At 41.4% G+C, this 13,282-nt stretch overlaps 1 protein-coding gene across 2 annotated transcripts in view; it reads left to right on the top strand.

The window, feature by feature from the left end:
• PCSK2 (proprotein convertase subtilisin/kexin type 2) overlaps positions 1-13,282 on the top strand; it is a 328,111-nt gene that overhangs the window by 295,838 nt on the left and 18,991 nt on the right. For both annotated transcript variants that reach the window (XM_003411419.4, XM_003411418.3), the window contains one exon: positions 10,171-10,398. In XM_003411419.4, coding sequence (XP_003411467.1) covers positions 10,171-10,398 — 228 coding nt within the window. The remainder of the gene's footprint in view (positions 1-10,170; positions 10,399-13,282) is intronic.

Here is a 13,282-nt window from a genome sequence, read left to right as displayed (position 1 = left end):
GAATCTATGAATCAGGATGTAGACATGTGGAGCATGGGTGTGTGAGCTCTGCCCAGGTGTCAGTATTAGGTCAAGATTGAATGTGGCTGTGTGAAACAGGAAATCCAAACAACAGTAGCTAAATGGAGACAGGCTTATTTCTCTCCCAAGTGAAAGACAGGAGATAAGTGAAACCTGGTATGAGGGTGCCACTGTGAGTCAAGGATCCCAGCTCTTTCTAGCTCTCTACTCTGCCACCTTCATGTTCTCTAGATGCTTCAGGAGCTCCAGCCATCATGTCTATGTCTCAGGCAGGAAAAGAGGAAGAGCAAAGGGCAAATATGAAGTCTACCAGCTAAGGTCAGCCTTTCCAAGAAGCCCTGCCCCGTGACTTCTGCTTATTCCTCATTGGCCAGAACTGTCCCATGACCACATTTGCTGCAAAGGAGGCTGGGAAATGTGGTTTTGTAGCTGATTACATTGCTTTCCCAAATAAAATTGAGGTTTTCTTAATAAGGAAGAAGAGGAGAATGGATAGAGGGGGGCAACTGCTTGTGTCTTAAAGAATCTAAGTGAACTCACCTTTTCTGGATCTCTATTACCTGTAAAGTATAGAAAGTTACATAATGAATAGGGTTCCTATGACCTCCTTGAATACTGTAGCTCTGTTTCCAAAATATCATACTTTTAAGAAAGTGCAGTTTTTGACTGGGTGTGTGTTGCCTTGAGGGCTGACCACGCCTTAAAAATGAAAAGCATTCCTTTACATAGTCTTAAATATTTCAGCCAATACTTTATTTGGGAAAGAATGTCTCTTGTAACTTACTTCATGCCCAAAATATGAGATATACTTTATTGTAAATAATGATAAACTTTATGGAATACTCACTATGTGCTAGGCAGGGTGCTAGGTAATTTACACACATTACCTGTTTACACCCGAGAACAAGCATATGAGGCCTAAGCACTGTTTCACAGAGGTAAAGGCTGGGGCTCAGAATGGTAACATAACTTGTCCACCTTCACATAGTTGGAAAATGGCATAGCTGGGATTTCAACCCTGGAGTGCCAGGGTTCCAGCTCTGGGGCCTTTCCTCAGCCCAGTTATGGGGGATAGGAGAACTCCCCACCAACTTGTCCACTCCTTTGGTTACCATCATGGCGGAGGATCCCACCGCTCATTTTGTCCACTGGCCCACAGCAAATGAATTGGCTCTTCTTCAAACATGTTGCCAAAACTCAGGTTTCGATTCATTCAAGATGAGGTTTTCCACATCACAGCTACATGAGCTTATCATGTAAACTGAATTTTCTCTCACAGGTTACAGAAGTGGCAGACTAGGGCTGTGGCGAAAACACTACTTGATTTAGACATGCGTTATTTTTCTCAGACTGGAAATAATCCAGACCTTTGAAATTATTTTTTAACCCTGTCAGAGTTTAGAGAATAGACTCAGAATTCTGAAGCTGAAAGAAACCAGATGGATCTTTTACTACTCCAAACTTCTCTTCTTAAGGATCAAGAGAACAGGACCGAAAAAAGTGAAGCTGATTGCTCAGGTTCGCACATTCTACTTTGTTCAAATAAAGGTCATATCCAAGAAGAAGAGGGATTAAAATTCTCCCGTTGGCTCCTACAATGCACCAGGTGTTAGTAGAAGTTCCTCTTCCAACCTTAAAACTGCAATCTCCTTAGAACATTTCAGTGTTCAGTTTCTAAAGATGGATGTGCGCTCCTTAAGCTCCCCTTGCTGCCTGGATAATTAGGTGAAAAATGCTAATTGGCTCCGGGAGAATTTGATACCACATAAATTGCAGAACTCAGAGAGATAATGAGGAAAAATCCTCACAAACAGGAAACTCAAAAGAAAAAAAGATCAATATTTTGCACTTTATTCTTCTTAGCAGGAAGTCGATAAACCAAATGTAAGTTTTGGCAAATGCAGGACTCTGGCAGATACAGTGCTGACGGTTGCTCAGAGGTGACGTCCTAAGCATCTCTCTCAGTTACAGGGCCCAACTTTAACTGCTTAACTGGAAACAACTCTTCCTAGTCTCACTGATACAAGATTCTGTATCAGCCACTGAAGTCCAGTGCTTTGGGCTGGCTTTTCCAAGCCCCTCACAGCCTCCTTGCTCAAGTTCACTGCCATTTCAGGCCAGGGTTTTCTCCATATTGTCCTAAGTGACCACTCTGTTTGGAGCCTGGTCCCTCCAAATGAAAATTTAATCATCCTCACCTCTCTTTTAGAAGTCCTGGGTTCCACTTTGTTCTCTGTGATTGTCCTCTTTGAACCAAGAGTCAGCTGGTCCATCCTGACTGACCTCAGACCAATCTACTAGCAATTAACCGTTTACTCCTGAACATCACAGAGTCCTACAAGTGATCATACCCACCCAGCGAGTTCCCACTAGCAGCATTAAGGTCACAGTTCACAGTCGTTACTGACAATGCACCTGGGATTTACTCGTCTCTTACCTCATGACAGTTCCCAACTTCATTCCTTATGGTCGAGTCTCAGCCAGATTCCTGCAACAGCCTTCTAATGGGTACAGTCTTGCCTTTCAGTCCCACACTTCTCCATCCCATTCTCTCTGGTGATGTTTATGAAAGTCCCAATGTTCTAACATGCAAACAATACCCTGTCATCCTCTGACCTCATTGCCGGTGACCCTTCCACCCTGCTCACGCTCCTTGCTCCTGCCCTCCAGAGATGTTTTAAGTTTATCACCTGCACAATGCTTGCACTCTCCCTCCTCTAGATCCTTCCTTCCAGAACCTTCTCTCTTCTAAGACCCCACTTCCCTGTCCTTTCACTCAGCCACTCCTACGAGTCCCTTTGTCACTTCCTAAGAGATCCTTGCTGACCCCCAGAACCAGTGTTTCTCACATTTCTTGATGATAAGAGTCTCTGGAGCACTTTTACAAATACAGATTCCCAAGCCCATCTCAGATCCACAGAATCCAAATTTCTGGAAAGCTGTATTTTTAACAAGGACACCAGGGCTGTCCATGAAGTTAGGAAACACTCCCCTGGATGAGTCTGCTCAAGCTTGGCTGCATATTGGAATTGCCATATGCTTGGTCAAGTCCATGGACTCAAAATCTCTGGGCCCTGACATCATTATTTGTTAACAGTCACCAGACGATCACGTGTGCTGTCAAGGTTGAGAACCACCGTCTTAGAGCAATCAGCTGGGGAGTTGTTTTAAGTGCAAATTCTCAGACCCACAACCTTTGAGATGCTGCACCTGAGAGCTGGAGTTGAGGCCGGGAATCTACCTTTTTTCACTAGCCCCCAAGTTATCCTGGTGCTGGGAGTTTGAGAACCACAGTCTGCAAACCTGAGCTGGGATAGCACAGGGGCTCCACCGCTGGCTCCCTCAAAAGCCTGAGCTTCCCCCACCAGGGCATTCGTCGTTTTTTAAATACTGAGTTGTTCGTCTGCCCACTAGCATCGTGCCTATACGTGGAAGACACTTAGAAAGCAGGCATGCACTCATTTAACAGTGCATTACTTTTTCCCATATCTGTCTCTTGTTTGCTCAGCTTTTATGTAAAATATCTGAGAACAAGGAAGAACACATTACACTGAACAAGTGGCTTTTACATTCTAGATATACTCTGTAAATTTATTTTTATTATTATTATTTAATAGCTATCACCTGGGATTCTTGATGCTCTGGAAGAATTAAAGCTTAAGACATGTCGATGAAATACCTAGTTTTACACAATAGTTGCTTTACACTTCTCAGTCAATTCTGAAATGGCTCAGAAGGAGATATTAACCCAGTTTTACTTTTCAGACATAGGCAAAGGGCTGGCCACCTTGCGGTATGAACTATGCAGAAGTAAGAAGCTCATCGTGACAGTTTCACTCTCTCATGGACCCCATGAGAATAAATCTTTGGAGAAATGTTTGAGGGGGTCCTTCTCCAGCCTTTGGGAAGCACAGCTGCCAGCAGCTCCCAGGGCATTCAGATCCTCCTCTGTTAACACCTCTGAGCTAATCAAATTCAGAGGCCCATTCCAGTGGCACCGAGCTCTTAGCCAGGATCTACATCAGAAAGTTTCACATCATTCACTTCAGTCCTGGGGGACCCTATTTATATCCAAGATATGTCCTGAGTTTTCTCAAAAAGGCATCAGCCTTCCCCGAAGCTTTCTCATTAAAAGGAGGTCTGTATTTCAAGAGCATGTGAATAATTAGAACCTTTTGGCTCTTATTCAAACCTTCAAGCCAACAAACTTTATGTGTCTTGATATTTTATCAAATGGGTTATGTTCTTCCTAGTCCTTTGAATTATTCAAATTCTGAAGAGAGCCACAGTGCAGTGTTTTCAAACTTTTATAACCATGACTTTTAGTGAGAAATAACTTTTGCATTACACCCAATACACACCCACACACATGGCACAAAAGCTTCATGAAAAAATAGTTTCCCTCAGCAATCAAAAAAAAATCAGTAGGGTTCCTTGACATTTACAAGGAGTATTCCAAAAAGGAAATCAAGAAAACAATACCATTTATAGTTCCCAAAAATACCTAGGAATTGACCTAACCAGGGATATAAAAGACTTTTACAATGAAAATTACAAAATACTACCACAAGGAACTAGAAGAGACCTGCATAAATGGAAGAACATTCCATGCTCGTGGTTTGGAAGACTTAATATAGTGAAAATGTCAGTACTATATAAGGCGATCTACAGATACAGTGCAATCCCAATACAAATTCCAACAACCTTCTTTACTGAAATGGAAAAACTAATGACCAACCTTATATGGAAAGGAAAGAGTGTCCAAATAGCCAAAGCACTATTGAAGACAAAGAACAAAGTGGGAGGCCTCTTACTCCCCAATATCAAAATATTCTACACAGCCACTGTAATCAAAACAGCCTAGTATTGGTTCAATGATAGACATATAGACTGGTGGAATAGAACTGAGACCCCAGAAGTAAATCTACCCATTTATGAACAACTAATTTTCAACAAGAGTTCAAAATCCATTCAAAAAGGAAGAAACAGTCTTTTTAATAAATGATGCTGGCAAAAGTGGATATCTACTTGCAGAAAAACTAACCAGGACCCATATCTCACACCATACACAAAACTAACTCAAAATGGATCAAAGAACCTAAATATTAAACCTAAAACTATAAAGTTCCTGGAAGAAAACTATTGGACCTAATTTTAAAAAATAGGCTAACAAACATAATTACAAATGCACAAATAGCAGAAGACAAATTAGATAAATGGGATCTCATAAAAATTAAATACTTATGCTCATCAAAAGAGTAATAAGACAACCTACAGACTGGGAAAAATCTTTGGAAACAACATATCCAATAAGGTTTTAATCTCTAAAATATACAGAAAACTTCAACAACAAAAAGACAAACAACCCAATTAAAAAATGGGCAAAGGACTTGAACAGACACTTCACCAAAGAGGAAATTCAATCAACCAACAAACACATGAAAAGATGTTCAAGATCATCAGTCATTAGAGAGATGCAAATTAAAACTACAATTAGATACCACCTCAGCCCAGCTAAAATGGCACTGAATTAAAAAAAAAAAAAACTTTAACAAATGTTGGCAAGGATGTGGGGAGGTTGGAATCCTTATCCATTGCTTGTGGGATGTAAAATGGTACAACCACTATGGAAAATGGTATGGTATTTCCTCAAAAAAATAGAACTACCTTTTGATCCAGCAATTCCACTCCTAGGTGTATACCCTAGAGACTTAATAGGAGTGACACAAACAGACATGTGCACAACTATGTTCATTGCAGCCTTATTCACAATAGCAAAAAAATGGAAACAGCTTAAGTGCCCTTCAGCGGATGAATGGATAAGCAAAATGTGGTACACGCATACAGTGGAACACTCAGCAACCGTAAAGAACAACGATGAGTCCGTGAAATATATTATAACATGGATGTATCTGGAGGACATAATGCTAAGTGAAATAAGTCAATCACATAAGGACAAATACTGTATGATCCCACTTTTATAAGAACACAAGAATATATATATACACAGACCAGTGTTCACTGGTGGTTACCAGGGATGGGGGGCAAGAGGGTGGTTACTCCCTAGATTGTATATACTTGTTATTTTTGGTGATGGGGAAAGTAGCACAGAATGTGGGTGTAATGAGCACAGCTTGACCAAAGTAAACAATGCCACCAAGAAACACAAGAGAAAAGGCTGTTTGTGCTAAAGAATATGACGTATATAATTTAACAACAACAGGAACAATAGCCACAAAACAAGTATATGGTTACATATGTAGGTATACAGGCATTCATGTGTATGTGCAGGTACATTTGATTACAGTTGTGTGCACAGATAGAAGTACCTCTACGTACATGTACATACAGATATATGTGTGCACGCATATATATTCATAGAGGACACAGTTACAGATACTTCACAGATATAACCAAATACCTTGTGAGAATGGTTTTCTGGGTTTGAAGGCTTAGGACCTTAGTCTCATGAGACAACTCAGTCAATTGGCATCACAGAGTTCACGTTCTGCATCCAAGTCAGGTGAGTTGTGTCTGGGGTCTCAAAAGCTTGCAAGCTGCCATCTAAGATTTAACTATTGGTCTCTACTCATCAGGAACAAAAAGGGAGACAGGAAACCAAAGTCTCAGAGAAAAAAACTAGTCTACAGGAGTATTATATACTATGTGAGCCATGGCCTCATCTACCCTGAGACCAGAAGAACTAGATGGTGCCTGGCTACCACTACCAACCATTCTGATCAGGGCCACAAAGGATGGACCCTGAAAGAATGGGACAAAAACACAGGACAAAACCCAAATTCTTAAAAAGTCCAGACTTACTGAACCAGTTGAGACTAAAGGATTCCCTGAGGCTATCACCCTGAGATACCCTTTAAACCTTAAACCGAAACAACCCCCTGAGGTCACTTTTTATCGAAATACCAGATTGTTGCACAAAATTAAGGGTCTTGTCTGCGAGTATGGTGTGCCATTAAGATTCCATCTATATGAGACCAAAAGGTCAACAATTACTCTAAGGCAAAGATGAGAAGATAAGGGAGCAGGGAAACTAAAACCAACAAAAAACAAACCCATTGCCGTCGAGTCGATTCCGACTCATAGCGACCCTATAGGACAGAATAGAACTGCCCCATAGAGTTTCCAAGGCATGCCTGATGGATTTGAACTGCCAGCCTTTAGGTTAGCAGCCGTAGCACTTAACCACTATGCCACCAGGGTTTCCACAGGGGAACTAGAGCACTGGAAATGGAACAGCGAGAACACAGTTAAAGAGAATATTGACTCACCATGAAAACTGTAACTAACATCACTGAATAAATTGTGTAGAAACTGTCAAATGGAAATCTAATTTGCTGGGTAAGCTTTTACCAAAAAACAATAAACTATTTTTTTTAAAAAATACGTAAAGTTAATACTGTGAGAAGGCAAAAAGAAAAAAGAAATAGTTTTCCATATTGCATGCAATGCACAGTTATTCTTTTTTAATTTCATTTCATTTCTTTAATGATAGTCCAATCCATTAAATCAGCGGTTCTCAAACTTGGGTGTTCATTGGAATGGCCTGGGAAGTAGTAACAATATCTAGAGCCTGGTCTCCACTTCCAGAGATTCTGATGTAATTGGTCTGGGGTGTGGCCTAAGCAGTGAGATTTTAAATGTCCTCCTACTACTACCACCCAAAAATTTTGATGTGCAACCCAGGTAGAGAACCTCTACAATAAATTGATTTTCTGGCTCACAAATGGGTCATGATGTGTAGATTTAAAAATACAGATACCGAGTAATATGATATACAAATTTCCCAAGACAGTAGCATTTGCAAGCAGATTCGCTTATTTACTGGACAGTGTGCCAAGATCTGTCCTGGGTACTGAGTACAGAAATGTGCTGAAGGTATTGTCTCTACCCCAAAAGAACTGGCAGCTTCATGAGAGAGACGGGTGTGTATCAAGGCTGTAGCAATGCAGTAGAATATCTGCTATAACCAAGGCATCAAGAAGCTACTACGGGATGTCTGGGAGTAGGCAACACCTGAGTACTCCAGGCTAAGTGAAGGTGTTCCAGATTGAGATGGAGAAGAGCATTCCAGACAGATGGAACAGCATTTGAAAATACCATAACTACATTTGTATGTTTGGGAGGATTATTTGGAAACTAAGTCCTCTCAAACATGCCACAGCTTCCATCTACCAAGCCATCTACTCAAATGGCACAACCCAAGTGTCTTAGGCTGGGTTCTCTACAGAAGCAAAACCAGTAATGCATATAAATATATAGAGAGAGATTTATATTAAGGAAACAGCTCACGTGATCGTAGGGGTTGGGACGTCCCAAGTCCTTGGATCAGGATAGAGTCCTTTCCAAATTCACGGAGCTGCAGAAGCTGGTGAACCAAAGATGAGCAGGTTGGAGAGTAGGGATCCCACTCACAGATTGTAACAGTTGAGGAATCCCCAAGGTCAGCAGTCAAAACCGCAAGGCTTCTCCTGAATCACTTAGCTGCAGGGGCTGGTGAACCTAAGATAGGTAGGTTGGGGAGCAGAACTCTTGCTCGCAGGCCATGAAGATCAGTGAATCCCAAGATGGACAGGTAAGCTGCTAGCTCAAGTCCCAGGAACCAGAGGTCAGACAAGAGACAGCTGCTGGATCCAAAACAAGCCAACAACCTTTGCAAGGCGAGCAGGAAGTAAGTAGGCAGAAGGCAGAGAGATGAAGGCTGAGGGGGCGGGGGCAGTGAGCCACCACAGGCTCCACCCCCGCTGGTACCACTCAGCAGATACCATCATGGGGGTGATCACGTATCAAATTTCAACAGGGAAGTGATCACAACATTATACAACTGTCAAAACACTGAGAATCCCAGCCGAGTTGAAACACAGTCTTAACCATCACACGAAGTGTCATGATGGTTTTCTGAGATGATTTCAGTTGAGACAGAAACATGTCATTTAAAAACTTGGGATCACAAAATGAGGAAGCTATTCCTCTCAATTCTCTTTCTCCATTTGGTGCCTGCATGTTTTTAACACCGCTCTACCACTTGCTGATCCTCCTTTTTAACAAAGAGCAAATGGGTCTCAGGCTAAGAACCCTTGGCACACAAGAGTATCTAACTTGAAGTTTAAAAAGCATCAATTTATTTATATTTATTTTTATTCTTTATATTAATATTGGTTCCACATTTATACTAGTAAAATAGTTTTCTTTTTTAATTTTTTATATATATCAAACATACAAAGAAAGTGAATCGTAAGAGTTCAGAGCTCAGCTCTATTAATTTTCACAAAAGGAACACACACATCCATCACCCAGATCAAGAAATAGCACCCCCACCACCTAGAAGTCACTTTGGGTCCCTTTGCAATCATCACCCTACAAGGCTGACCACTAACCTGATTCTAACAGTACAGCTTAGTTTTACCTGTTTTCACAAATAGAATCATACAGCATGTTCTCTTTTGCGTCTGACTTCTTTAAGTCAACGTGTTTGTGAGATTCATTTGTCCATATTATTTCGAGTAGCTGTAGTTCATTCATTCTCACTGCTGTATAGTATTCCATTCTATAATTACATCTCAACTGGTTTATTCATTCTATTGTAGATGTGCATTTGGAAGCTTTGCAGTTTGGGGCTATGAACATTCTAGTATGTGTCTTTGGTGGCTATATATATACACATTTTTGTTGGGTACATATCTAGGAATGGAATTTCTGGGCCATAGCTTATGCAATATGAACAACCTTAGAAGATTCTAAGTTATCCAAAGTAGTTATCCAAAGTAATTGCAATAATTTGCACTCCTACCAGCAATGTAGGTAAGTTCCAGTTGCTCCAACATCTTTGTCAACGCTTGGTATTGTCAATCTTTTCCAATTTGGCCATTCCAGTGGACTCATTAGAATTCTCTTTTGAAATAAATTTATTTAAGTAAGAAAGGCAAGAAGATGGTTTTTATTGACATACATAATGTTTATTAATAGTACACAGAACCCTCTCTTGACTTGGGGGTTCACAGATATTCTAAAGTCTTACGAGAGGCCTATATTACTTATCTTAGTCACCGTATCTCTCTTCCTTTTTCTCCCTCTCACCCTCTCCCTTGCCCTTGCTCTCTTGCTCTTTCATCATCTGCCTCCCATACCCAGCCTGGCTCTGACCTGGCGAGACATGCAGCATCTCACTGTGCTCACCTCCAAGCGGAACCAGCTTCACGACGAGGTCCATCAGTGGCGGCGGAATGGGGTCGGCCTGGAGTTTAATCACCTCTTTGGCTACGGGGTCCTTGACGCAGGCTCGATGGTGAAAATGGCTAAAGACTGGAAAACCGTGCCCGAGCGATTTCACTGCGTGGGCGGCTCCATGCAGGACCCTGAGTAAGTGAGGGTGGCAGTTCTGCTGCTGCTTGTGGAGAATGTCCCAGAGATGGCACCATGGCATTGGCAACAATATCAAATTTGTGTTCTATGTTGAAATGCCTAGATTTGATGCAGGGACAGCCAGCTTCTAGGCAGAGCTGTAGAGCTGCACAACCTCAGGGGTGCCATTAACATAGAATATAATTGTGTAACTCAGAACCCCTGCTTTTTGGTGTGAGCCCTAACTACTTCAGCAGCTTATGCCATTTTTTCTTTGTAGGTTCACAAATCTGGGTGTAAGCAGCACCCAGATCAATAAACAGAACATGACCAATATCGTAGAAGGCTCCTTTGTGCCCCCTTCCAGTCATCATCTCCCCAAGGCTAACCACTATTCTTACTTCTAACTCCATACGTTAGTTTGCCTGTTTTATACTTAATATGAGTCCTTGGGTGGTGTAAATGGCTAATGAACTCTGCTGCTAACTGAAAGGCTGGTGATTGAAATCCACCCAGAGGCACCTCAGAAGAAAGGTCTTGCGATCTACTTCCAAAACATCAGCCGTTGAAAACCCTATGGACCAGAGTTCTACTTTGACTCACATGGGTCAACTGGTGGTAAAATTTAATATAAATTGAATCATACAGTATGTTCTCTCTTATGTCTAGATTCTTTTGCTCAGAATTGTGAGATTTGACCATTGTCTTAGTCATCTAGTGCTGCTATAACAGAATACCACAAGTAGATGACTTTAACAAAGAGAAGTTTATTTCCTCACAGTAAAGTAGGCTAAAAGTCCAAATTCAGGGCATCAACTCCAGGGCTAGGCCTTCTCTCTCTATTGGCCTTCTCATCAATCTTCTCCCAGACTAGGAGCTTCTCCACGCAGGGACCCTGGGCTGGAAGGACGTTCTCTGCTCCTGGCATTGCTTTCTAGGTGGTATGAGGTCCCCCCTCTGCTCACTTCCCTTTCCTTTTTATCTCTTGAGAGATAAAAGGTGGTGCAGGCCACGCCCCCAGGGAAACTCCCTTTACATTGGATCAGGGATATGACCTGGGTAAGGGTGCTACGATCTCATCCTAATCCTCTTTAACATAAAATTACAATCACAAAATGGAGAACAATCACACAATACTGGGAATCATGACCTAACCAAATTAACACATATTTTGGGGGGACACAATTCAATCCACGACAACCATGTTGTAGCATGTACTTGTAGTTTGTTTATTCTCATAGTTTGTTTATTCTCAGTGCTGAATAGTGTTCAATTATGTGACGATAACACAATTTATTTATTCATTATACTTGTGGGCCAGGGTAAGGGCTTGATTTTTATCAGAGTGAGGTCACTTGCCATTTGGAGGGATTCGAGCAAAGAGTTCCCCATACAGAAGCCATGGGCCTGGTCTAGTGTACCTATTCCCCTTCCACCTTCCCTATCATGGCAAAAGGATTTGGACAATAAAGATACCTCTTTATTTAATTTCTCTCTATCTTCATTGATCCATCAGTAAAATGGAAATAGCAATTTTTATCATTATTATTTTTAATTGAGGTATTATTTACATACAACAAAATGCATAAAATTTGTGTGTTGTTTGAGCTTTGGTAATGTGTATACCAAGATGACCACCACCCAATCAAGAGATGGAGCATTGCCGTACCCCCACAAAGTTTCTTCATGTCTCCTTCTAGTTAATCCCCACACCCCATGGATAACCCCTGTTCATTCCTATCACCACAGATTAGTCTTACTGGCTCTTGGACTTTGTCTAAATAGAATCACATGGTTTGTACACTTTTGTGGCCAGTTTCTTTTACTCTACATCATGTTTGTGAGATTTATCCAAGTTATCACGTGTAGTCGTAGTGTGTTCATTCTCGTTGCTGTGTAGCATTTCATCGTGAGAATACAACTCTGTGGTCTCTGTCATTTAAATGATGGTAAAATATGCCACCTATCCCCCTTACAGGAGGAGCCTTGCTAGCACAGTGGTTGAGAGCTATGGCTGCTAACCAAATGGTTGGCAGTTCTAATCTGCCAGCCGCGCCTTGGAAACCCTATGGGGCAGTTCTATTATCACGTTCGCCTAACACACGAAAGGTCCCTGGTTCGAAACCAGGCAGAAACATCTTTGGAAACCCTGGTGCCGTAGTGGTTAAGTGCTACAGCTCTTAACCAAGAGGTCGGCAGTTCGAATCCGCCAGGCACTCCTTGGAAACTCTATGGGGCAGTTCTACTCTGTCCTATAGATAGGGTCACTATGAGTCGGAATCGACTCAACAGCAGTGGGTTTGGCTTTTTGGGTTTTTTAATCCCCCTTAACCACCTCCACCATGGCCTATTTCTGTCAATCATCTGAGTTTGGCCAGAGTCAGACACCTCTCAGGCTATATTCTCTCTTCCCTTCCCCTTTGGTCCTGTGTTCTCTGCAGCTTTTGTAGTCAGTTACCCAGACCTGGATTCACATCTTGACGTCACCAGCTTGGACAAGACTTTCGACTACTCTGACCCCCTAGCAGTTCCCAACCTTTTATTTGTACCATGATCCCCTTTGGTAGTCTGGTGTAGACTATGGACGCCTTCTCAGTATAATGTTTTTAAATGCATTAGATAAAATACATAGGATTACAAAGGAAGCCAATTATATTGAAAACCAGTTATAAAAATGTTTTAAAAAAACAAATTTAGTAACATATTAAATTAAAAAAAAACTCTAGTGGTAAGTCTAATGGCAACAATAATTTCAAAATAGTGTAATGATCAAAATGTTATTTCAAGATAGCTGCAATGCTGTGATGGAATGTGGAAATATCTGAGCTTTTGGCTACAAAGTGTGAGGAAGTGCTAATAACAGTCTGCTGTATTCCCTGCTTTCATGATCGAAGGAGGGGCT

Source organism: Loxodonta africana, chromosome 24 (genome assembly GCF_030014295.1).
Source record: "Loxodonta africana isolate mLoxAfr1 chromosome 24, mLoxAfr1.hap2, whole genome shotgun sequence".
In the NCBI taxonomy this organism is placed as follows: domain Eukaryota; kingdom Metazoa; phylum Chordata; class Mammalia; order Proboscidea; family Elephantidae; genus Loxodonta; species Loxodonta africana.
This window is presented reverse-complemented; position numbering and strand designations above follow the sequence as displayed.